This window comes from Anomaloglossus baeobatrachus, chromosome 1, assembly GCF_048569485.1.
Source record: "Anomaloglossus baeobatrachus isolate aAnoBae1 chromosome 1, aAnoBae1.hap1, whole genome shotgun sequence".
Lineage (NCBI taxonomy): Eukaryota > Metazoa > Chordata > Amphibia > Anura > Aromobatidae > Anomaloglossus > Anomaloglossus baeobatrachus.
Window position 1 is genome coordinate 335,685,588 of NC_134353.1, and position 27,961 is coordinate 335,713,548.

The 27,961-nt window shown below is 43.0% G+C and overlaps 1 protein-coding gene across 1 annotated transcript in view; it reads left to right on the forward strand.

Moving 5' to 3' along the window:
- FRAS1 (Fraser extracellular matrix complex subunit 1) overlaps positions 1 to 24,591 on the forward strand; it is a 724,001-nt gene extending 699,410 nt beyond the window's left edge. The window contains exons 68-74 of the mRNA XM_075352182.1: positions 517 to 624; positions 3,261 to 3,420; positions 4,600 to 4,716; positions 7,307 to 7,473; positions 16,722 to 16,927; positions 18,962 to 19,108; positions 19,858 to 24,591. Of these exons, the coding sequence (XP_075208297.1) occupies positions 517 to 624; positions 3,261 to 3,420; positions 4,600 to 4,716; positions 7,307 to 7,473; positions 16,722 to 16,927; positions 18,962 to 19,108; positions 19,858 to 20,445 (1,493 nt within the window). The 3' untranslated portion in view covers positions 20,446 to 24,591. The remainder of the gene's footprint in view (positions 1 to 516; positions 625 to 3,260; positions 3,421 to 4,599; positions 4,717 to 7,306; positions 7,474 to 16,721; positions 16,928 to 18,961; positions 19,109 to 19,857) is intronic.
- Positions 24,592 to 27,961: the final 3,370 nt, after the last annotated feature.

Here is a 27,961-nt window from a genome sequence, read left to right on the forward strand (position 1 = left end):
CAGCAACCAAACATACTGCATTATATCCACCACAGCCCATTATATATGGTATTATGGTCCTTACAACCCCACAGCACCCACCCAGCCCCTGACGAACAGAATCAGAACTCTATAGAAACAATTTATGAAAATCTGGGGAGTCCCTAAACAGAATCCATTCACTCCAGGTCATACAAAATTTTTGTGAGCGCCCTTTTAAAGCACCCTTTCACTGGTACAATAAAAAAAAAACAAAAACACTGGAGCAGTGCTCTAAAACAGGCAAGTCAGGAAAGCTGACACGTCCTATTTACATCATTTGGGTTTACCGTAATTCTTTATACATACATAATTTATGGAACATAATTAAATGCCATCACTAAAAATGCCAGACTTGAAGGTATTGCTGTACAGAAATACCAAGACATTTTCTACTTGCATTTTAACGCTGCCAATAAATACTTTGTTCAAGTCTATTTACAGTATATGATCAAATTGAATGAGCTTAGTAATAAAATCTTGTGTGTTTTAATGCAGGAATCCAGACAGACAGTGTCTTGTCTGCCAGACTTCAGATTATAAGAATATATATTCGGGACGATGGTCGTCTGGTTATTGAATTTAAAACCCATGCTAAATTCAGAGGTAATTTCATTATTTTTTTGCCACATTATTTTATAAGTGTACTTCTGTAAGTTGGGCTGTAAATTGCCAGTTCTTTGGTGGTTACATTAATATCTCTATGTTAGCATGCGTGATTTTCCTGAAAACTCTTATGAATTATTGAAGTAATTTGGTAGCCATTTAACTAAACTTATTTAGTCAACAAATAACTACAGTTGAAGCTATGTTTTCCTATGCATAGGTTGAATAGCCCTCAGTCCAGTAGACCACTGCGCAATGAGCTCTGTCCTCACCTATTGTACCATCACCCATTCCCTGTAGACTGTGAGCCCTCGCAGGCAGGGTCCTCTCTCCTCCTGTACCAGTCTGTCTTGTACTGTTAATGATTGTTGTACGTATACCCTCTTTCACTTGTAAAGTGCCATGGAATAAATGGTGCTATAATAATAAATAATAATAATAATATGTATTATTGCACTGAACAACTGGAAACCAAATTCAAAGGGGGATGAAATATTAAAAAAAATAAACAATTCTGACATTGTTTTTGGGGTTTTATTTTAACGCCATTTTTACGATTTGTGTAGTGAAATGATCTGGCAATATAATTCTTCAGGACACAGTGATTACAGCGATATCAAAAATGTTTTCTTTCTGTTGCCAGTGTCTCTTAGTCGTAATTTCTTTTTCTATCGATGGACTTGCATGAGAGCTAATTTCTTGCATGTTGAGCCATAGTTTTAATTGACATCATTTTGGGGTACATTGTGATCAATTTTTATTGTATTTCTTTGGAGAAGTGCAAAAAATGCCAATTCTGGACTTTCAATTTTGTTTGGGGGGGGGCATTTAACATATGATTTAATAAGAATAATTTTATATTCTTGATAGTTCAAACTTCTACTTATACCAGATGTGTTTATTTTTTTAGGCAATTGAAACTTTTGTAAATTTTTTATTAGGTATACTTTTTTTCTTTAATGTTTACTTTTGTCTCTCTAGATAGGGTTGCCAAACTCATATACACAGTGGGCCAAAAGTAAAACCTTGGACAAGTCACAGGCCAGCCTTGACATTTTTTTTAAAAATGGCCACAATTGAGTTTTTCCTTCTCACCAAATATAAATTCCAGTAAACATGATGAAGACATGTAAAGGAATAACATTAATCACAATAGAAAAAAATGGTGGGGGGAATAATGGGCTAAGTGAAAGGTTGTGGAGATGAGAAATAGCAGTATAAAGGGGAATGCAAAGGGTGGTGTGACCCTCAAATATAAGGAAATAAAGGGAGAGTAGAGTAGAGTAAAGAAGAGAACATCAGTAATACACGAACAGCACGGAAACAATAGCTGTACTCGTACTATGGCCCCCCAGTATTATGGCCCCAGCAACCAAACATACTGCATTATATCCACCACAGCCCATTATATATGGTATTATGGTCCTTACAGCCCCATATTCACTGAATTATGGCCCCCACAGCTCCTTATAATGTAGTATGATGGCCTTCACAGTAACTTATGTACTGTATAATGTACCCCACTGCCCCATATATACTGTATGAATGTCCCCCACAGCCTCCTATATACTTTTATTCTGGCCCTAAGTTGCTCATATATATTATGATGGCCCCCACAACCTCTTATAGGCTTTATTATGGCCCCCACTTCTCCTTATATCCAGTATTATGGTCCCCACAACCGTATAACATAAAAAACAATAAAGATTATACTCGCCTAATCCTGATTCCTGTCACTGTAGGGTCAATCTCCTCCTCTGACTTTTATCGCAGGTCTACAGAGGTGGCACGATGCAATTACACCATTACATTGTCTTCATGGGTATGCTGACATATGGTAAGCTGCAGGCCTATAACGGTCTGCAGCTTTGGAGCCAGATAAAGCACTGGGCTTTTGCTCCCTACTCTGGCATTTAATTGAACTGTGTCATCATCTTCTTGACGCCAACACAGTTCAGTGTGGCTGTTGTAGGAGATTCGGCGTTCCAGGCAAGAAGTTTGGCTCCGGAGCCCCACATCTTTGACTCTAGCAACACTCTTGCCTTGTGGGACAAAAATAAATACACTGCAGGCCATAGTTTGACATGTATGCTCTATAGGACTTGAACCATTGCATATACTCTGTACTGCAGTATTGTTGTATATTGTGGAATTGACATTTTCCTATTAGGCCCAGCAATGATGGTGACAATGGGCCTGCCATGGTAACACATTATATTCCTGCAATGGGAGCTTGTGCATAAGTGCCCCAGAACGCCATTTTCAGGGATAGACAGCGGCATTTGAAAAAAATCTGTACTTGCAACATAATTTGTAAAAATTAATAGTACATGCAAATATAAGAAACTTTGTTATCTTATCAGAGAATTCTGCATTTTTCTCTATTTGAGACACTTCTTTCACTTTCCCACCCTGCCTCCTGAACTTGCCGTCCACTCTGGGGAACAAAAAGCTCAAAACCATCTTCCTCAAAGCAAAAAGTGTCCGGGTGCACAGAAGGTGTCAGGTGTGGTAGGGAGGTGTGAGGAGCAGAGTGAGAAACCAGTGACATTATAACATCACTGATATTTGTAAATTGAACATGGATAAAATGGAAAAAAAAGCATATTACCACTTTTCGTTAATTTATTCTACAGGTCAGTTTGTCATGGAGCACCACACTCTTCCGGATATGAAATCTCGTATTGTCTCGCCCGAGCACTTGGGTGGCATTGAGTTTGATCTTCAGCCTTTGTGGAGTGCTCAGACATTTGACTCTCCATATCAGCTCTGGAGAGCAACAAGCTCATACAGCAGGTAATATAAAAAGTACTTTAAAGTCCTAAGCTGGTGTCACACTAAACGACAGCGACAACGACGTCGCTGTTACGTCACCATTTTCGGTGACGTAACAGCGACCTTGTAAGTCGCTGTTATGATCGCTGCTTAGCTGTCAAACACAGCAGAAGCAGCGATCATAAGGTCGCTGTGCTACATGTGCAGAGAGCAGGGAGCCGCGCTTAGCGCTGGCTCCTTGCTCTCCTGCAGCACACATCGGGTTAATTAACCCGATGTGTGCTGCATCTACATGTCACAGTTCAGAGAGCAGGGAGCCGCGCTTAGCGCTGGCTCCTTGCTCTCCTGCAGCACACATCGGGTTAATTAACCCGATGTGTGCTGCATCTACATGTCACAGTTCAGAGAGCAGGGAGCCGCGCTTAGCGCTGGCTCCTTGCTCTCCTGCAGCACACATCGGGTTAATTAACCCGATGTGTGCTGCATCTACATGTCACAGTTCAGAGAGCAGGGAGCCGCGCTTAGCGCTGGCTCCTTGCTCTCCTTGCTACAGTATGCATCGGGTTAATTACCCGATGCATACTGCAGCCACATGTCACAGTGCAGGAGCCGGCGCTTGCAGCAAGAGCGGAGGCTGGTAACCAGCGTAAACATCGGGTAACCAGGGAAAGGTCTTCCCTTGGTTACCCGATGTTTACGCTGGTTACAGCTTACCGCAGCTGCCAGTGCCGGCTCCTGATCGCTTCATTTCGTCGCTCTCTCGCTGTCACACACAGCGATGTGTGTGTCACAGCGGGAGAGTGACGACCAAAAAATGAAGCTGGACATTCAGCAACGACCGGCGACCTCACAGCAGGGGCCAGGTCGTTGCTGGATGTCACACACAGCGACAGCGACGGGACGTCGCTGCAACGTCACAGAAAATGGTGACGTAGCAGCGACGTCGTTGTCGTCGTCGTTATGTGTGACACCAGCTCTAGAGCTCCTACAGAAAGCCCTAATATCAGTTAGATTAGATATGTTAGGATTCTTTGGTGTTCATTGTCTGAATTTTCAAGGATTGTATAAGTCAGTTATATGAGATGTGTAGAAGTACAATATATAGTGTAATGAATTATTTACTTCAGTTACAGCGCTAGACAATACCAATTTTCTTACCCCAAATCTTGTATAGCTTAATAATTCTATGTTTCCTTTCAGAAAAGACTATTCTGGAGAATATACTATATACTTGATTCCGTGCACTGTGCAACCAACACAGTCATGGGTAGACCCTGGAGACAAACCTCTGGCCTGCACAGCCCATGCTCCAGAAAGGTCAGTGGTCACTTTGGGGGCTCATCTTGGGATGGTATCAGTAGTGTGGGTATCTGTACAAAGCCTGAATGTGTTTGCAGCATTTGCTATTCATGCAGTTGGAAGTTGCTTTCAGTTATAGTATATGAAGCTGCATACCTTCTGCAACCAACAGCTAAATGAAAAACATTTGAACTATTAAGGGATGCAAACTAAGAAAGTTAGCAATAAATGTTGGCGCTGGGAACTGTATTTCTTATCATGTGGTGCCATTATCATTGCTTATGTATTCTTTACAGTGGTGTAGCTAAGGGTTCAGCTCAGGGGAGGGGGGGGCGAAACATCTCAGTGGGCCCCTAATTGGGTAAACATGATAACTACGGTGCCACAGACTAATCGTGGGTATAGTGGAACTTCAGCAGATGACACTGGTATTACCGCTATATGGTGACTATATAGTGGTAGATATCGGTCCTGCAGCATATACAAGAGATCACGGTAAAGTTATAGATGGTGACTTACAGCTGACATTCTTTCGGATGGAGTTGTTCACCTTTCCAGTCTTTTCTATCTGGCCCAGACTGAAGTGACAACTTCTTCCAGCCACAACTCCTCTATAGAGATTACAACAAAGACACATTTGACTTTTCAGATTTCCTGCGCCAGACCCATCTAATCCCAACCTGCACAAACACCTCATCCTGCCGTCCCCCCCAATACTGAGCCGCTGCTGTTGTATATGTCCCTATTAAGGCACCTGCTGTATGGCACAAAAACTGTGCTCCTCTTACTGCGGCACATAATAATGCCATTACTGTGCCCCCACATGGTAATAATGCCACCACTGTGCCCCCCACATACTAATGCCCCCACTGTTCCCCCACATAATAATGCCAACACTGTGCCCCCAACATATTAGTGCCATCACTGTGCCCTTTACATGGTAAAATGCCTCCTTTGTGCCCTCTAGATGGTAAAATTACCCCTAAAAAATATGGATGCCCTGTATAAGTGCCCTAGAAAAGTGCACACATTTTGCTCCTAGAAAGTAATAATGCTCCCTGTGTGCCTGTGACGGTCACAATACCCTGAGTGCCCCTAAAACGATAATGGTTCTTAAGTGTCCACTCAACAGTTAATAATGTCCCCACATGTACAGCTCGTCTATACACCGTCTGAAGCCCCTACACATCTCCTATACACAGTATGATGCCTCTGCACCTTACTTATACACAGTAGGATACCTCTACACCTCCCCTATACACAGTATGATGGGCCTACAGCTCCCCCAAAACAATGGTCCACACACTATAATGGCCCCACAGTAGCCGACCCACAGATTAATTGTTCCCACAGCAGCCCCCACATTGTATAATGGCTTCAATAGTAGCCCCCCACATTGTATGAGGGCCCTGAAAGTAGTCTCCCTGTATATGACAGCCCCCACATTAGCTTCCACACTGTAGAAAGGTCCCCCATTAGCTCCCACACTGTATAATGATCCCTACATTAGCTCCCACACTGTATAAAGGCTCCTCACACTGTATAAGTGCCCCCCACACCAGTGGAATAACTAGAGTCCGATGGACCCCAGTGCAACATTGACATGTTTATGTCACATGTACGGGCCCTTGCAGCTTCCTAAATTCTATAAAAACTTATGGGCCCTCAAGCTGGTATATATGAGCCCCCAGCCTGGGTCCCATCCTGGTGTATATGGGCCCTCAGCCTGATGTACAGTATATGGGCCTCCAGCCTAGGCCCTGTGCTGGTATATATGGGCTCCCAGCCTGGAACCCATGCTGGTATATATGGGCCCCCTGCCTGATGTATATGGGCTTTCAGCCTGGGCCCTGTGCTGGTATATATGGGCTCCCCGCCAGGACCCCATGCTCGTATATATGGGCGCCCAACCTTATGTATATGGGCCTTCAGCCTGGACCTTGTTCTGGTATATATGGGCATCCAGCCTGGACCCCATGCTGGTATATATATGGGCCCCCAGCCTTGGTATATATGTTCCCCGTTCTGCATTACAAAAAATAAAAAATAATATATTCACCTGCTCCAGCAGGTCTTGAGCAGTGCGTCGCGGACAGGACATCACGCGCACAAGACCTCAGAGTCCCGGCGCTTTGCGATGATGTCACCACGCTGGGACGCTGAAGTCCTGCGTGTGCGCTGTCATCAGAAGCAGTGCAGGGAGATTGTGCCTCCTCAGCACTGCGGCAGAGTTACTATGTCGGCATGCTATGCACACCGATATAGTTAACGGTAGTGCTGCTCCAGCAGGTGGGCCCCCCATGAGCACTGGGGCTGGGGTGGCCGCACCCTCTGCACCCCCCAGTAGCTACGCTACTGATTTTATATATACATTCATATGCCATTAATTACTAAAAAAGTGTTTACAGTAAAGTTTTCCACATAAATAGTTCTCTTACAATGACTAAAGATTATTTTTGGTTATGTGACAAAAAAGTAAGTAAGTAAGTGCATTCTTTTACAGTGCCCTTTGTCTCTTCTCTTGCCATCTTCATCCTGACCTGTTTGGAAATAGCAGCATATCTATTTTGAAGTGACAATAGATCTTACATTCTATTTCCTTTCCTAGGTTTCTCATCCCTATTGCTTTTCAGCAGACTAACCGCCCAGTACCTGTTGTATATTCTTTAAACACTGAATTCCAGCTGTGTAACAATGAAAAGATTTTCTTGATGGATCCAACAAAGACTGAGATGTCACTGGCAGAGATGGATTATAAAGGTGCTTTCTCCAAAGGTAATGTCTTCTTATTTTTCTTTTTTTCTTTTTTTTTCTGTTAAAGGCCTTCAGCTCGATCTCGAGCCATGGCGACATGATGGATGAACAATCTGTAGGAAGATCCATCTTGTGCAAGTCTAGATAGCTCCACCAGGGTCTTCTCTTGTCTTAAAAACGTGTTTAACTATAATAAACAAGGAAAAGGAGAAAGGAGTGGGTACGTTTATGGTGAACCCCCGCTTCTCGAGGCAGACTTATTAGGTGGAGAATTCCATGGAGAGGACAAGTGGATCCATCCAAGGGATAAACATAATGACAGGGTCCTTTAAAGAAAGGAGTGGCAATTTGGCTATAAGCCAAGTGTCAGAAGTCCAGAGGTCTAAATAACCACAAATGAAGTATGACTGTGAGCTAATAATGTGGTGGAGAGCGTAAGGGAAGGGATCCCTAGAGGATAATACCGAACATGCAGATATTTTTCTTCTAAGGGGTACTTTGCACATTGCGACATTGCAGGTGCGATGTCGGTGGGGTCAAATTGAAAGTGACGCACATCTGGCGTCGCTGTCGAATCCTTTTACATACGATTAACGAGCGCAAAATCGTCGTTATCGTATGATCGGTGTAGGGTCCGACATTTCCATAATTTTGCAGTAGCGACGGTACGATGTTGTTCCTCGTTCCAGCAGGCAGCACACATCGCTGTGTGTGAAGCCATAGGAGCGAGGAACATCACCTTACCTGCGTCCCGGCTGCAATGCGGAAGGAAGAATGTGGGCGGGAGGTTTACGTCCCGCTCATCTCCGCCCCTCTGCTTCTATTGGCCGCCTGCCGTGTGACGCCGCACGACCCGCCCCCTTAGGAAGGAGGCGGGTCGCCGGCCAGAGCGATGTCGCAGGGCAGGTAAGTGCATGCGAAGCTTCCGTAGCGATAATGTTCGCTATGGCAGCAATCACAAGATATCACTGCTGCGACGGGGGCGGGGACTATCGCGCTCGACATCGCTACCATCGGCTTGCGATATCGTAGTGTGCAAAGTACCCCTAAGTGACTGTGTTGATGCTATTTGTATGCTGGTGACTGCTATGATTAATATCCAAGTGTGAAAAAATAGTTGCAGAACAAGACTTAAAACCCATTAAATTGAATAGGATATGTTACTATTTTCATAAATCAATAAATATTGAATAAAGTTACATATTTATTTTCTCTGATATGAAAGATTTCCATGTATTGCTGAGATGTTTGCTTGTCATAATTAAAAGGGTACTCTGGGAAATAAAAATGTATCCATATAGACATAACTTCCCAAACTATATACCGTATTTTTCGGACCATAAGACGCACTTTTTTTTCCCCCAAATGTTGGGAGATAGTGGGGGGTGCGTCTTATGGTCTGAATGTAGGGCTGCGTGGAATGAGGGTGCTGCGGTGGAGCGGGTCACCGGGGGCATGAGCAGGCTGTAGCAGCCTGCCGTGACCATGTGGACCCGCTCATTTAATATGCACACCCATCCTCCCACCCATCATCTCTCAGCGCTGACAGGTGGGCAGGATGATGCACGAGGGATAAACAGCCAGCCCACATGATCACCCCTGGCAACTACAGCCTGGAGTGATCATGTACGGCTGTATTCACTGCCCCCCGTGCATCATCATCAGCGCGGGGTGCAGTGAATCAGTACACTCACCTGTCACCGTTCCCCTGCAGTACCGCGATCTCCTCCTGGCTGCCGGTGGCCGCTGAGTAGAGCCGTCCCTGTTCCCCTGCAGCACCGCGATGTCCTCCTGTCTGTGTCGGCGGCCGCTGAGTGGAGACTAGCGGTGCGCACAGCGATGACGTCATCGCTATGTGCACGTGTCCATACGCAGCCGCCGGCAGCCAGGAGGAAATTGCGGTGCTGCAGGGGAACGGGGACGGCTCCACTCAGCAGCCGCTGGCAGCCAGGTGGAGATCGCGGTACTGCAGGGGAACGGGGATGGCTCCACTCAGCGGCGCTGCCACTGACACAGACGGGAGTAGGAGCGATGCTGCAGGGAGTGAGGTGAGGTAAGGTGAGTATGAACATTTATTTTTTTTATGTGCCACAGGATGCGGGCCATATACCGCATGGGGGTGTATAGCAGGATGGGGGTATACTATGAGCAGGATGGGGGTATATTATGAGCAGAATGGGGGTATATTATGAGCAGAATGTTTTATATTATGAGCAGGATGGGGGTATATTATGAGCAAGGATCGGGGTATATGAGCAGGATGGGGGTATATGAGCAGGATGGGGGGTATATAGCAGGATAAGGGTATATGAGGAGGTTGGGGGTATATACTGTATATGCAAGGCATGAGGATCATTACCAGGAAGGGGTACCTTAGTAAAGAATTTGGGAACATTACCCCCATAACAGTGTCAGCAGCAGATCCTCGCCCCATAACAGTGTGTCATGACTCCATTTTTTGCTTAAAATTTTATTTTCCTGCTCTAAAACTAGGGTGCGTCTTATGGTCAGGTGTGTCTTATAGTCTGAAAAATACAGTAGGTTTGCACCCATAGTAGCGCTTTCAATTGTTCCAGTATATGCTCTTCAGAAGTAAATACGGTGATAGAGACTCAGCTCCCGAGTGCTCTCTCTCCTTTTTGGGACAGTATGTCACAGATCAGGGGATGTGGTCTACTACTGCCTTCTAGGGTCTTACCAGATATTAAAAGTGTAATGTACAGCAGGTTACACTCACCTTATGGGGTTGTGACAGTCACAACCCCTATGCAGGCATAAAGATAATGGTGACTGACGCAGCCCCACGTGGAAGGATCTTCCCTGGTGGAGGGGAGAAGTGGGGTTAATGCCGCACTGTCGCCAAAAAATAGGAAGATTGTTGATTCATTAAAGTAATTTATTTTATATTATAGGTCTACGTGTTTCAGTGCTCAAGTCCCCTTCTTCTGGACCAAAAAAGAAAAATCAACAATGCATGAACATTTCAAGGTTGACAGCTATATATACATATGGTACATGAGAAGGACCGCCTACAGACAATTCAAAAAAATCAGCGGGCAAACACATCTGCTTGAAACCCTGAAATGTTCATGCATTGTTGATTTTTCTTTTTCGGTCCTGAAGAAGGGGACTTGAGCACTGAAACACGTAGACCTATATTTTAAAATAAATTACTTTAATGAATCAACAATCTTTCTCTTTTTTAGCGACAGCACGGCATTAACCCCGCTTCTCCTCTCCAGCACTGAAGACTGTTTTCTAATACAAACAACTTCCCTTATAATGCCTCCTTCCATGTAGTCACAGATCATAAGACATGGATTATTTTGCTGGTAATGTAAGCCATGTTTTCTAACTAAGCTTGATGTCCTGTGTGGGGGTTTGTAATGTCATTCCATGATTTCTGCTCTGCCAGGGTGACTCTCCTTGTGATCTGTGCCTGCTTCCCTCACAGCTTATCTGTTTTGGTCATATCTTACCTCCATGCCCCTGAACATGTCATAAATAAACTGTGCAGTTGCTGGCTGTATTCCTCCTATAGTCTATTCCCCCCCTTACCAGCACTACTCTCACTCTTCAACACAGTTACTCAGTATTTGGACAATCTCTTCTTAAATGAAACCATGCCCCATGAAAAATGAAAACCACATATACTCGCTTCTCACACCACTGCTGCTATGTTCGCATTGTCTGCAAACGCTTGCGTGACACCGCACCACTGCAGTATTTTGTTTTTTCAGCGCTGGAGTGGTTCTTTAAGATCAGGGACAGGGGACTTAGATTTAAACTTACCCTCCTGCATTTTTATCCTCTTTTGGTGTTTCTTCGGTCCCAAGGCACCATCTTGTGCCCGTAACTTCTGCCTGACAGGAAATTAAAAGTTATGTTACAAGCACTCAATACAAGTCTATGAGAGCCAGAACAAGGCTCTCATAGACATGCATTGAGTTTTGACCTCCGGCTTACTCCATGAAACTGGAACTGTCAACAGGTCACTGACTGACTGGAGCACCACTGGAAAAAGATGAAGATGGCAGCAGGTGAGTATGAAATTGGGAACAATGGTCTCACATTTAAAGCCTCAGTCCACCGCTGAATTAAACAAAAACAACAAAACTCTGAGTGGTGCTTTAAATCATGTGAGTCCTGCAGCCCATTAGTGGTTACTGATAGGCAGCAGCACTCATGTGACATACCAAAGTGACGCGAGCATTGGCAGAATAGCGTAGACATTGCCGGAAGAGCCCTGGTCTGGGAGTTGAATATATACTGTATTTAGTTTACATGGGGTATAGGTTCATTTAACCCCTTTAGGACGAAGCCAGTTTTGTACTTAATGCCCAGGCCATTTTTTGCAATTCTGACCAGTGTCACTTTATGAGGTCATAACTCTGGAACGCTTCAATGGATCCCGGTGATTCTGACATTGTTTTTTCGTGACATGTTGTACTTCATGATAGTTATAAATTTAGAACGATATTTTTTGCTTTTATTTGTGAAAAAATTGGAAATTTGATGAAAATTTTGAAAATTTTGCAATTTTCAAACTTTTAATTTTTATGCCCTTAACCCAGAGAGTTATGTCACACAAAACAGTTAATAAATAACATTTCCCACTTGTCTACTTTACATTAGCGCAATTTCTGAAACAAAATGTTTTGGGGTTAGGAAGTTAGAAGGGGTCAAAGTTCATCAGCAATTTCCCATTTTTTCAACAAAATTCACAAAACCATTTTTTTAGGGACCACATCACATTTGAAGTGACTTTGAGAGGCCTAAGTGACAGAAAATACCTAAAAGTGACACCATTCTCAAAACAGCACCCCTCAAAGTACTCAAAACCACATCCAAGAAGTTTATTAACCCTTCAGGTGCTTCACAGGAACTAAAGCAAAGTGGAATGAAAAAAAGCAAAAAATAAAATTTTACCTAAAATGTTGCTCTACCCCAAATGTATTCACTTTTAGAAGAAATAACACAACAAAATGAACCCCAAAACTTGTTACCCACTTTCTTATGAACGCGCCAATACCCCACATGTGGTCAGAAACCTTTGTTTGGACAAATGGGAGGGCTCGGAACAGAAGGAGCAATATTTGAATTTTGGAAAGCAAATTTGGCTGAAATAGATTGCGGGCACCATGTTGCATTTACATGTCCGCTAAGGTACCTAAACAGCAGAAACCCCTTACAAGTGACACCATTTTGGAAACTAGACCCCTTAAGGCTTCTATCTAGGGGTATAGTGAGCATTTTGGATCCACAGGTACTTCACAGATTTTGATAACGTTACGTTGTCACATTGAAAATTTTCATTTTTTTCTCAAAAATGTTGCTTTAGCATCAATTTTTTCACTTTTTCAAGAGGTAATTCCAAAAATTTGACCCCAATGTTTGTTACCCACTTTTTTATGAGCGCGGTGATACCTCACTTGTGGTCTGAAACCTTTGTTTGGAGAAATGGGAGGGCTTGGAACGGAAGGAGCAATATTTGAATTTTGGAAAGGAAATTTGGCTGAAAAAGATTGCGGGCACCATGTCGCATTTGGAGAACCCCTAAGGTACCTAAACAGCAGAAACCCCGCACAAGTGACCCCATATTGGAAACTAGGCCCCTCAAGGAATTTTTCTTGATGTTTGGTGAGTACCCTGAACCCCCAGGTGCTTTACAGAAGTTTATAACGTTGAGCCATGAAAATAAAAAAATAAAATTTTACCACAAAATTGTTACTTCAACCAGGTAGCTTTTTTTTTCACAAGGGTAACAGGAAAAAAATCACCATGAAATTTATTGCGCAATTTCTCCTGAGTTTGTTGATATCTTGTATGTGGTGGAAATCAACTGTTTGGGCACACTACAGGGCTCAGAAGAGAAGGAGTGCAATTTGACTGCAAAATTGGCTGGAATCAATAGCGGACGCCATGTTGCATTAGGAGAACCCCTGAGGTGCCTAAGCAGTGGAGGTCCCCCACAAGTGACCCCATTCTGGAAATAAGACCCCTCAAGGCTTTAATCTAGGTGTATATTGAGCATTTTGAATCCACGAATACTTCACAGAATTTGATAAGCTTAGGTTGCCATATTGAAATTTTCATTTTTTTCACAAAAATGTTGATTTAGCGACACATTTTTCACTTTTTCAAGAGGCAACAACAAAACGTGGACCCCACAGGTTGTTATCTAATTTCTTGTGAGCGCAGGGATACCCCACATGTGGCCAAAAACCTTTGTTTGGATAAATGGGAGGGCTTGGAATGGAAGGAGCACCATTTGAATTTTGGAAAAGTTGAAGTAAATTGCGCGCACCATGTCACATTAGCAGGGCCCCTTGGGCACCTATACATCAGAAACCCCCCACAAGTGACCTCATTTTGGAAACTGGACCCCTCAAGGATTTTATTCAGGAGTATAGTAAACATTTTGAATCCACAGGTACTTCACAAAACTGTTGCTGTAGCAACAAATTTCTCACTGTTAAGGGGGCTTTACACGCTGCGACATCGCTAATGCGGAGTCGTTGGGGTCATGGAATTGGTGACGCACATCCGGCCGCATTAGCGATGTTGCTGCGTGTGACACCGATGAGCGATTTTGCATCGTTGCAAAAACATGCAAAATCGCTCATCGGTGACATGGGGGTCCATTCTCGATTATCGTTACTGCAGCAGTAACGATGTAGTTCGTCGCTCCTGCGGCAGCACACATTGCTATGTGTGACGCCGCAGGAACGAGGAACCTCTCCTTACCTGCCTCCCGGCCGCTATGAGGAAGGAAGGAGGTGGGCGGGATGTTCCGGCCACTCATCTCCGCCCCTCCGCTTCTATTGGGCGGCCGCTCAGTGACGTCACTGTGACGCCACACGGACCGCCCCCTTAGAAAGGAGGCGGTTCGCCGGTCACAGCGACGTCGCCGGGCAGGTAAGTATGTGTGACGCATCTGCGCGATGTTGTGCGGCACGGGCAGCGATTTGCCCGTGTCGCACAACAGATGGGGGCGGGTACCCACGCTAGCGATATCGGGACCGATATCGCAGCGTGTAAAGTAGCCTTTAGGCTATGTGGCCATGATCCAGCGACACGGCGTCTAGTACCCAGTGTCAGCCTCCTGCAGAAATGTGAGTGTTGTCCACGGGAGAACGCAGCTGCCCATGCCCACGATTTGGGTTCAGGCTGCTGTGGACTTTAGTTCTATTCTACCTGCAAAGAACACTCATCTCCGCAGCATAAATTGACATGCTGAGGCTCGGGAAGCTGCGCCACAGGTCGATTTATGCTGCGGAGAAAAGAAACACAGTGGGCACGGGATTTCTAAAAATCCTGCCACTGTGCTTCTACTGCACAACACAGCGTTATGGCCGCAGGGAAAACACTCTGCGCCCAAAACGTTGCAAACCCTGATTGTGGGCACACAGCGTAAAATGCTACAATGGATGAATGGATAGATGTCAAACATATATAACGTCCCACCCCCCTGCATATTCTAAGCTGGCGCCCTTTAGTGCCTTTCATGTGACACTAAAGGATGCCTAGCCTTGTATTTAGCCCAAAAAAAAAAAAGAATTAAAATAAATGACGTGGGGTCCCCCCTATTTTTGATAGCCAGCTAGGGTAAAGCAGACAGCTGTAGCCTGCAAACCACAGCTGACAGCTTCATCTTGTCTGGTGATCAATTTGGAGGGCTCCCCAGGCTGTTTTTTTTTTTTAATTATTTATAAATAAATAATTAAAAAAAAAAAAACAAACGTGGGGTCCCCCCAAATTAGATCACCAGCCAAGGTGAAGCTGACAGCTGGGGTCTGGTATTCTCAGGATGGGAAGAGCCACGGTTATTGGACTCTTCCCAGCCTAAAAATAGCAGGCCGCAGCCGCCCCAGAAGTGGCGCATCCATTAGATGCGCCAATTCTGGCGCTTCGCCCCAGCTCATCCCGCGCCCTGGTGCGTTGGCTAACGGGGTAATGAATGGGGTTGATACCAGGTGTGTAATGTCACCTGGCATCAAGCCCAGCAATTAGTTATGTCACGGCGTCTATCAGATACCCGACATAACTAATTGACAGTAATAAAAAAAAAATTGACAACAAAAAAAAATTTATTTGAAAAAACACTCCCCCAAACATTCCCTGATTGACCAATTTATTGAAAAGAAAAAAAAAAAAAATCCACAATAATCCATTTGGACGTCCCACGTCGACTCTGGACCTTCTAGAATATGGGGGACACGTTCAGGGAACGTATCCCCCATTTTCTAGGAGGGCAGACCCTCCATTTGAGGAGAGTGGGTGCAAAGAATCTGCACCCACCCTCCCTGGGTCACAGCTGCAGAGTGCGAGCAGCCAGCACAGCTCTCTGAACACAGGAAGCTGTCAGCTGCTCGGCACATGTGACCGGAGTCTGCTGTGAAGGAGCCGGAGGAGGGGGCCGCGGGGGATCAGAGCTGCGACAGGTATGTATGACACCGGGGGACACCGGGGAACACCAGGGGGGGGGTAGGGGGTGACCCGGCAGGGCCTAGGGAGCAGGTTTCTGTCGTATGTGTTATGGCACATACGACAGAAACCATAGGAACAGTGGAAATGCGGCCGGCGCGCTGCTGTGCTCGCCGGTGCGCGCGGCCATCTTGGATTTTCGGGAGGGGGTTGGGGTCGGGGGGGGCACTTTGGGGACACCGGGGGACCGGAGGGAACCGGGAAAAAGATTTATCTCCCATCTGGCATGTTTGATCATGCCAGATGGGAGATAAATCATTTTTTCCCGGCGCGGTCATTTACTATAACTTGATGATCGGTATACGGTGTATACCGGTCATCACGTGACTGGGGACCGGAAAAACCGGCCCGAATCATGATCTCCAGGGTCTCAGCTACCCCCGGCAGCTGAGACCCCGGAAATTTTCTGACTCTGGGGGGCGCTAGACCCTTTTTTCCGACCGCCGTTAAAAAGCGGCGGATCGGAAAAAGTACCCTTATTTACCGCCGTTAAAAGGCGTATCGGCGGTCGTTAAGGGGTTAAGAGGGGATTGTCCATGTAGCTAACAACCCCTTTAAAGAAATTACAAGGAAAAGGAAGAAAAATAAAAATGACTTACTCATTTATAATTATCTATTGTTTTGTATGTGCTTTTTTATTATTATATGTTCCTTTCCTAGATTACTATACTTGATAAATACATTTCCAGTTAACTTTTTAAATATTAATACCAGTAAACGTTAATTATATTATTACAGTCACACGGCCACCACCACCTTTTAAGTATCCAATCTGTTCATAGGCCAAACACTGTATGGAAGAGTCCTGTGGAATCCAGACCAGAATCTGAATTCAGCATACAAGCTCCAACTGGAGAAGGTTTATCTCTGCACTGGAAAGGATGGATATGTTCCTTTTTTTGATCCCACTGGAACGATTTATAATGAAGGAGCTCAATATGGTTGTATTCAGCCTAATAAGAACCTAAAGCATCGGTTTCTGCTTTTGGTAAGCCTTTTTTACTGTCACGTGGTGTACTAGATTAAGAAATTACACCAGTTATTTGTAGAAATTCTAGACTGTCCAAAGCTTTGCCTCCTTTTCTAGAGACTTTAGATAAGTGACTAGCGAGGCACACATGGTAGTTTTTGCAGAAGACACTAAATTTCTGACACAAATAAAATTAGTAAATCTTTGCCATTATACTGCTATGTGCTGTGATGGTGGGTATATTACCTGCGAACATAAGGTATATCTGGTAAAGGGAATGCGTCAACATAAAATGACCCACTGTTTTAATCGGGGGTCAGGGGTTTACATTAAATGTATTTCTTGAACTAAAATACGGCACTCACCAATATTTTATTCTATGAAGTGGTTATCTATGAGAGTGAGTGTGCTACAGGGTGTCACACTGGGCAACGGCCGTTTCGCATTCAAACACGCTTCCTCTGGCCCAAGTGTTTGAATGTGACACAGTAGAGGCTGTTGCCTGTAACACAGTGTTCCCCAACTCCAGTGTTCCCCAACTCCAGTCCTCAAGACCCACCAACAGTGCATGTTTTCAATATTTCCTTAGTATTGGAGAGGTGTTAATTTAGTCACCTGCACAGGTGATGATTCCAACATTCGTGCAATGCTAAGGAAATCCTGAAAACATGCTCGATTGGTGAACACAGCTGGAACATACTCTTTCTTATGGATATGCAGTTTTTTGATTAAAGGAAGAATATTTTATACAGTTTGATGAGTAACTTTTTTCTTCATTTGTTCTGAATTGTATTGTTTGTTTCAATACATTCTAGAGGGGATTTTTCAGGAAATTGAAATGACTAACATGGTTTCTGTGGTTTTTTTTTTTTTTTTATTGAAACATCTAATGAGTGAAGAGAGTAGAATCGGGGAAAATTGTGACATCACCTACTGTACAGTGTTTTCTACTTTGTTTTGTGTAGAGATGTTGCCTGTCCTGTCATTTTACTCATTCCTCTGATGATAATAAAGCTGCTGAAAAGTCTTCTGTAAAAAAAAAAATTCAGTAGTCCTGATTTATCATTTTTGTTCCAGTTTTCTTGAATAATGTGCTCCTTTTAAATTGCTTTAGCATTTGAGCCTTCTGTACACATTTTGTGTCACTTTTTAAGTTCTTTTTTTCCAATTTCTTCCTCTACAGCTTTACTTAACCAGATGTTTTAGACAGAGTCATTAATTTTGACTTTTACAAATTTCACATTTTTCTTTGCATTTCACTCCTGTCCACTTTGGGATATGGTTTTTAGAGGAGTTTTCAATTTGCCTATTAATACTTTTTATTTTTAAAGGATTTCTGATTTTTGGTGCCACAAATTCACAAAAACTGTTAAAGAAAAAAAAAGAGCATGCTCCATTTTGAAGAATTTAGAGCAAAACCATCATTGCAAATAATGACTCGGGCCCCATGAGTCTAATATAGTTCCAGGGGCAGATTGAAAATTGCAAAAGTTCTAATTTTTCTTATATAGGTTATGGTATAAAAAAAGTCAACATTTTTTTTTAAAAACAATTAACCCAAAGAAAATTGCAGTAATTAAACAATTTACGCTTCAAGAAGAGGACTAGGCTTTTTCTCTCATAGCCACCAATAAAGAAGACAAAACGTTATTGTCATGTATTTTTCTGAATAAATCATGCTTCCAAGGATTACATTAATATACATCTATTTTCTCCAGAAAAATCTGTTATCTTTACAAATACAAAACCATTGAGTTTTCTTACAGAACGTAATACTGCCATCTTCTGGCATATTGCTGGCATGGTCTTAGCAAAGTTCTGAATGACTTGGATTTGTTCGTAGCCCACAAGACAATTTACTTTGTGTAACATTTTTTAAAAAAATTAAAAAAAAGTTTTCCTTTAATCATCCCCAACCTGTCATCTGCACTGCTGAAGGAAAACCTGTTGATTTCCATTTGCTATGTGATTATATATGTATATGTCCAGTTTTTTTTTGCAGTACCTTACATGAGCTAAACACGTTCTTCCGCTTTTTTATGAACTCTGCAGGACCGAAACCAGCCAGAAGTAACTGATAAATTCTTCCATGATGTTCCATTTGATGCGGCCTTTGCAGCAGAGTCGTCAGATTTTCATGCAATGAGCAGCCTGCCTGGAGTGGATGGCTTTACCATGAAGGTTGATGCCCTCTACAAGGTTAGTTACATTAATACATAAGCTTCTTCTGTGCAGTTTCATGACCAATGCTGTACTTTACACCCACATTATGACATCTATAGTATATTAGTAAACCAGATTTTAATTTACAGAAACTAAAGGGTGCTTTACACGCTGCAACATCGCTAGCGATAGCACCCGCCCCCATCGTTCGTGCGACATTTGGTGATCACTGCCGCAGCGAACATTATCGCTACGGCAGCGTCACACACACATACCTTGACAGCGACGTTGCTGTGACCGCCGAACAATTCCTCCTTCAAGGGGGAGGTGCGTTCAGTGTCATAGCGACGTCACTAAGCGGCCGCCTAATAGCAGAGGAGGGGTGGAGATGAGCGGCCGGAATATCCTGCCCACCTCCTTCCTTCCTCATTGCCGGTGGACGCAGGTAAAGAGATGTTCGTCGTTCCTGAAGTGTCACACACAGCGATGTGTGATGCCGCAGGAACGATGAACAACATCGTACCTGCAGCAGCAACGATATGAAAAGGAGCGACGTGTCAACGATCAACGATTTTTGACGCTTTTGCGATCATTGATCGTCGCTCCTTGTTGTCACACGCTGCGATGTCGCTACCGGCTACGGATGTGCGTCACTAAAGACGTGACCCCGACGATATATCGTTAGCGATGTTGCAGCGTGTAAAGCACCCTTTAGCATCTCGTATATGACACGTAGCAAGAATTCTCCGATTCTCATAAAAACTGTTAAATTTTGTCTCCTTAAGGTTGAAACTGGGCACCAGTGGTACCTTCAAGTTATTTACATCATTGGTCCAGACACAATGGCAGGACCTAGAGTTCAGCGATCTCTTGCCTACCAACTGAGGCGTGCCCGCAGGGACCTGGTAGACAAGAATAGCAGGCTTACTCTGGATGATTCTTTGATTTATGACAATGAAGGAGACCAGGTTAAAAATGGAACGAATATGAAGACTTTGAACTTGGAAATGGAAAGTGCTGCAACTGCAGCATCTCAGACGGGGGCTTCCATTGGAAGTGCCTTTGCAGCCATAATGCTACTTATGCTTGTTCTCTTGTCTGTGTGCCTAATAACACAGAAATGCCGGAGAAATAGAAAGAAGAAGCCACCTCGAGATGCTGCGGAGGAATATCCACTAAACACCAAAGTGGATGCTTCAAAGAAAAACTTGGACAGAATGGAAAAGAACTTTAACAGGCAGCATTGCACTGTGAGGAACATCAACCTGCTGAATGACAGCAAAGATGACTATGAGGTTAAAAGCGTTCGGATTAAGCAAATGAACCTTGAAGTCAAAGTTCATAATAATCTACATGATGGAACAGAAGTTTGATGACATGTTGGCACATACAAAGTATATTTTGATTAAAAAAAAAAGGTTCTACCATTTTAGAATTTGTAAAGAAGAAAGCACCAGTATTTTTCTAAGTTGAAAGAAAAGGGAACGAAAATGAATGATGGACAGATGTGCAGTACTTACTGTGACTCACAACTGAGCTACCTCACTATGTCCACACGTGTGAGATACAAGGGGCTAAAACACATGGCAAATATTTGCTTTGTCCATTTGACTGCAACAATGCACTGCACATAACATAGTTCAACCACTGCCACCAAAGGTGAAAGTTAGATGTTTTATTATACTTTATATTAGCATTACATGCACTGTGTGTTAGAACAATCAGTCACTGCAGATATTAGTTTGTCATTTTTTTATTTAGTGTCCTTTTTTCTGTTCCTTAAAATCACCTTTTCATATTTTATAGCTGTTTTTTTAATCTAATGTATGTTAGATACAAGTGTCTTCAGGACTATAGAGCTGATACTACTGTTAATATACGTGGGGAAAGACGGTGGAGAAATGATTCCCACTTTGTGCACAATATTATCTACTCCTTGGCGGAACATATATATATATATATATATATATATATATATATATATATATATATATATATATATATATATATATATATATATATATATATATATATATATATATTAATAAGGGAACACGCCAAAGAAACAAACAAATAACTTTCCCTATTTATTGTATTCCAACACTATGTAACCTAAATTTACCTTATGGCCAGTTCATACAATGTTAACGTGCAAGTGCTATCCAAGTGTAAATCTGAGCACTGACACATATAATTCACGGTGCCCACCATGTCTAAGGAAATCGTAGAACACATTACTTTGGTCCAATTCTCAGACGATTCTTCCCCATTCCAAGTCAGTGGGTCAGAGAAATTGGAACGTACTCAGTCACAAGACTGATTTAAGCTTAGATGAGAAATCAAGTGGTCCACCAGTCAATATTTCACATTGCTCATCTAAACGCTTACTGTTATCGCTCACATAGAAAATATCAGTTAAGCATTGACAGTAAAGAAAGGGGTTAGAAGGTTTTACATTTGAAGGACAATTGAAATGAGTGTGAAGAGTTAAAGGAAGTCTGTCATCTGATTCTGCTGCCAAAATCGTGGGCAGCATGAATCAGAGCCTGGCTAGCCGATTGCAACCAGGTTTGCCTTTCTGTTAAATGCTCCTGCGTTTGAGAGAAAATAAACTTTAAGAAAAGTGAAGACACTAGTCCAGCATCTCTGCTGGATGGCTTTTTTCACCAATGCTGTATGTTCTGTAATCATAAGTGATGCAAATAGTGGACACAGGAATGTAAACATGCATTACTGTTTAGAAAAAAACATGAAAAAAATTAGATACTTAGCAAATAAAAATGGCCAATTTTATTTGAGCCCAGTTACCACATCACGGTAAACCTCTCAACTAGGTCTTCACCTAGTGAATGCCTCTCTTTGTGTCCAACCTGACCTCATATATATGGGCCGAAAAAGGACCTGCTAACAGAGAACTAAAAACACTTAAAGTAACTGGGAGGGCATGACCCCATAACACAAATGATACTTTGTGACGTCACGTGGTAACTGGTCTCAAATATTTTGGTCATTTTTATCTGCTTAGTATCTCATTTTTTCAGGTTTTTCTAAGCAGTAATGCATGTTCATATTCCTGTGTCCACTATTTGCCTCCTTCAGCTTTTGTTCTTTAATCATAAAGTCAGGCTCTGATCTTGCAGTCTACAGTTTGGGCAGCAGGTTCCCTTTAAATGATAAAGGAAATGATCAATTTGGAGATATAACTAGTTTAGGTTGCCTTTGATTCGTAGCCTTTGTGTTAGTTTGTAGTTTGAGCCTTTAAAGGAAATTGTTTGTAGCCTCACAGTATGAGAAACAAGCAATGCAAAGGCTTAGTCTCCAAATTCTTCAAATTACAAGTACAGTTCCTTGATACACAATTGTAATCAGACTAGATGTAATACAGCGAGACCTAAAAAATGAAGGATGAAGCTAGGAGAAATGCCATTAGTCAGATGGCAAATTAAGTATATTACATTTACATGTAACTACTGTCATTGAAGGGGGTTAACTGTAATATACCGTAAACATTTAGAACTAAAGAAAGGACGTGAAGGTAGAAATATAGGTAAGGTATCTGGTAGAATGTAGGAACACATGGGAGAATACATCACTGGCTTGGAATGAAATGCTGACTTGGTGTCCATTGATGGTCTGACACGTAGGGGAAGAAAGCTTGATAGGAGTACTTTTCTTCATTTAGAATTTATAAGAATGTAGTGAATCACTGAAAAACATACAAAAACTGATTGCATGGAAACAAGTTGTAGTAGTCAACCTGATGCTATGTAGCCTTCCATATTCATGAGCTCTGTATAACCTCACCCCCAGCACTGATTGGTAGCTTTCTACCAATGCACAGTGTACACGGAAAGCTGCCAATCAGTGCTGTGGGTGGGGTTATACAGAGCTCAGCATTCAGAGAACTGATAGATCTGCAGCAGATAAAATAGTGAATTTATCAAAGCAGCAGCAAGCAGCGATGTATTGCTAGAATCAGGGTTTCTGCCTCTACTTTATACTTCTCTGAAATGGAGCTGCAAAACCTGGTAACAGATTCCCTTTAATAACTGTATAGTCGTAGAGTTCTGTATCCTCACAAGGCCCACCCAGTGTCCTTAAAAATATAGAGGTATTTTTATTATGATAAATGGATGTCAACATTTATTTTTATTTAAGACCACAGTTGAGGGGATATGAAAGTATTTTTGTACTTGTCCTATGCAATTTTAGCACCTTCTCATGGGAACCTTGTAACCTTATGTGCTGGATTCAGGCTAATATTCACATGGGTGGTAAAACATGACTGCTGTTTAGCATGAATGTTATTTCTGTCGACTGCTCTCCTTTTGGTCCATTGGACATCATGTTCTGCTTTATCTGCTACTGCTTTGTGCACAGGGCATCCTGCTGCAGCAAAGGCCGCAGCAATGAAACCACTGTGGATATCCTTGTAGAAATGCGCTGGTTGACCATTGTACTCTATGTAATGAAATCTGAAGTGGTATCTAGACCATTAACACTAGAAGTCCCAGAAATTTCGAGCTCCCCCCTGAAGTCCCGAAAGAGGGTCAAATGACCCTTAGTTAAACTGAATAGAACTAACTAGAAACTAAATGGCTAAACTCAATGGAAAACAACAACCTCCTGTGGTGCGACAGTAATGGCCTTAATTACAGAACAAATGTCTGTGATTATAGGATGTTAGCTAAAATCCTTCAGGTCATTCGACCCGTCTCTGGGTTCCAAAGGTAGAAATGTTAAATGACCCCTCTCTGGGACTTCTAGTGTTAATTGACATTGCTGTGTATTTTAAATACCTGAATGAAAATTTGCCTCTTGTGTGCACATACCCTAAAGGGGTTCCATGAAATCATAAATAGCAGTGAGCTGCAATACCAGGCACCAACCATGAACAAGAGTGGCAGTATTGCTGGGGAAAAAAATGTAAGACTCTCCTACAATCACTTTAAACCACTCAGATTGAAGATGTAATAACAAGGTTTATGGATAAATGTATATTTTGTAAAAAGCACAAGTGAAAGAGATCATGGTGGGACGGTATGCTGTTATCAAGTGGGAGAGTGAGTTTACCTATAAGTAACATTTCAGCCATGGTCAGTACAGATTTCCACATACTCTTATTTACCAGAGCTTATATTTCTATATTTTGCCATTCTGTGTGTAGTTAATACCATTTTAATGCCTTATATTGTGAAACTACCAACGTAATGTAGTCCTCACATGCCCACATCTGCTACTGTGGATGTAATGTTGCCTTTACTTGTCGGGCAGGCTGCTGCTGTCAGTTGTGTTGTAGAAAGATAAATTGCTGGAATATTGTGTACTCGAAGCGAACGCTCTCTAGGGGTACATAGAGCGTCTCTTATTGTCCTGTGTGCCAGACGGGTCTTTGTTCGAGATGACTCTAAAGCCCTTTAATGGTGCTGTAAACATAATAGGAAAACCAACGTATACTATATACAACGTATATTGTTATTTTATATCCACATATATTGTATCTGAGAGATATGTGCCACTGAATACATTTATATTAATAAAATGACTTTGGTTACTTACATGTTTTTGTTTTTATATCATCATATTGTTTTGCATGTGTGAATGAAAGAAAATCAGCTTGAAAAATGCACATACCGACAATGACATATATACAAGACATCGTTAAGTAGAGCGTTAAAGGGGCTGTGCCATGTTCAGACATTATTTCCTATCCAAGGGATAGGGGATAAAACATAGATCGCTGGTGGCCCCCAGCCGGTCCTAAGAGTGAAGAGCCCCACTGAATATAGAGGAGGTTGATCATATGCACAGTTCATTCATTCTTAAAGTGGACCTGTCACCAGGTCAGAAGTGTCCACTTTTTGATCCCCTGAGTAAACTTTTTTTTTTTTTTTAAATCCATCATACTGTTCCAGAGATATGGCCCTTTTTGTTTAGTGCTATTTTTATGGTCTTTACAAGGGGTATAGCTCACAGGGCTCTCTGGAGTCATCTCTTTAGTCTGCTCTACAGTATTACCCTATAAGCCATAAAAATTAGCACTAACTAAAAAGACCAAAGTCTCTTGAAACGTATGGTGTATGCAAAAAAAAATCAAAAGAGGAATGGCAGTAAAATAACAGAAAAGATTGGCCACTTGTTACCTGGTGACAGTTTTTTTTAATGGCAGTGCCAGAGACAACTGAGAGAAGTATTCGACTGTCTCTGGAAGTCCCATTAAGAATGAATAGAGCAGCGATGCGTATGCTCTGCTTTCACTCTTCAGAACTCCGATCTTTGGATGGGATGGAGGTGGTAGCCGACTTTGGTTTGATGCAGACCAAATTCACTCATTCTAAAGCGGGCTTTCCACGTTGCGACATCGGCAACGAGAGATCGTTGGGGTCTTATCGTTAGTGACGCACATCCGGTGCCGTTACCGACATCGCAGCGTGTAACGCAAATGAGCAACGATCAACGAGCACAAAAATGTCAAAAATCGTCGCTCATTTACTTAATATCGCTGCAGCGACAGGTAGGATGTTGTTTGTCGTTCCTGTGGCAGCACACATCGCTGTGTGTGACACCACAGGAGCGACAAACATCTCCTTACCTGCGTTCACCGGCAATTAGGAAGAAAGGAGGTGGGCGGGATGTTTCGGTCGCTCATCTCCGCCCCTCCTTTTCTATTGAGCGGCGGTTCAGTGACGCTGTTGTGACGCTGAACGAACCGCCCCCTTAGAAAGGAGGCGGATCGCCGGTCACAGGGACGTCGCAGGACAGGTATGTGCGTGTGACGCTGCCGTAGCGATAATGTTCGCTACGCCAGCGATCACCACATATCAGCCGTACGACGGGGGCGGGTGCTATCGCGCTTGGCATCGCTAGCATTGGCTAGCGATGTCGCAGCGTGTAAAGCCAACTTTCTGATAAGGTCATCATCCAACTGAAATACAGACGGGCGTAAATTTTAATTAATTCACCAATGTGATTCCACCAGAATTCTGCTTTAAATAGCTTTGAAATGTTGCACAACTCCTCACTGTCTATCCTATTTTGTCCAGCTATGCCAAATTATGCGGAGCTAGGGCAGGACAACGAGCTGTGGCGTTCCTTATGCTAGAAATATTACTCCAGCTCATGACTATAGTAAAGGCCGCTTTACATGCTGCGATATCGGTACCGATATCACCAGCGTGGGTACCCGCCCCCATCTGTTGTGCGACACGGGCAAATCGCTGCCCGTGCCGCACAACATCGCCCAGACCCGTCACACTACTTACCTGGCCGGCGACATCGCTGTGACCGGCGAACCGCCTCCTTTATAAGAGGGCGGTTCATTCAGCATCACAGCGACGTCACAGCTGCGTCACTGAACCGCCGCCCAATAGAAGCGGAGGGGCGGAGATGAGCGGGACGTAACATCCCGCCCACCTCCTTCCTTCCGCATTGAGGCCGGGAGGCAGGTAAGGAGAGGTTCCTCGTTCCTGCGGTGTCACACAGAGCGATGTGTGCTGCCGCAGGAACGAGGAACAACTTCGTTACTGCTGCAGTAACGATTTTTGAGAATGGACCCCCATATCACCGATGAGCGATTTTGCACGTTTTTGCAACGATGCAAAATCGCTCATAGGTGTCACACGCAACGGCATCACTAATGCGGCCGGATGTGCGTCACCAATTCCGTGACCCCAACGAGTTCGCATTAGCGATGTTGTAGCGTGTAAAGCCCCCTTTAGACTTGCAATGATGCGCACACCAGTTGTCATATGCTCTGGATTCATAAACCCCTTAGTGATCAGGCCAAATTTTTTTAAATCGGACATGTTTCACTTTATATGGCAATAACTCTGCAATTTTACAACATATCCAAGTGATTTTGAGAGGGTTTTTTTTCCATGACACTATATTTTATGATAATGGTAAGCTTAGATCGATCATGCTTTGCCTTTATTTATACAATTATCAGAATTGTAACAAATATTTTTAAAAAATTAGCAATTTGCAGACTTAAATGTTTAAACCTTTAATCCAGATGGTCACACCACACAAAATAGGTACTAAATAACCTTTACCTCATGTCTGCTTTACATCAGCACCATCTGTAAAAGGTTCTTTTATTTTGTTAAGATGTTAAAAGCTTTAAAACTGTAGCAGTAATTTCTTATTTTTTCAAGAAAATTTCCAATACGTATTTTTTTACGAATCTATTCAGTATTGAAATGACTTAACGACCTATATATTGGAAACCCCCCATAAAGTAATATTTTAAAAACCGCACCCGCTTAACAAACGCAAAACTGCTGTCAGGTAGTTTATACATTTTCACCAGCTTTTCAGTAATTAATTCAAAGTGACATGGTGAGAAAGAAAAATGTTATTTTTTACCACCTAAACGTTGCTAATTTCTGAACAGGTCAGTATAGTCTGCAGACTTTAAAGGCCCCGTAACACACAATGAGATCGCTTACGAGATCGCTAACGAGATTGTTGCTGTGTCACCGTTTTCGTTACGCAGCAGCGATCTCGTTATGTGTGACACCTACCAGCAATCAGGTCCCTGCCGTGAGATCACTAGTCGTTGCTGAATGGTTGGGACCATTTTCTTCAAAGGCGATGTCCTGCTGGGTAGGACGCATCGCTGTGCTTGACGCCTACCAACGACCTCCTTACACAGTCATCATTATACAGGTCGCTGATCGTTACTGTGTCGTTGGTAAGGTATGACTGTGTGACATCTCACCAGCGACCTCCCAGCAACTTACCAGCGATCCTTATCAGGTCACATCGTTTTCGGGATCGCTGGTATGTCGTTAAATGTGACGGGGGCTTAAGGCCCTTATTTGGTTAATTACCATAGAAACGATCAGGACCACACAATCTTGATCAGGATGCCGATGGGGTTAAAGA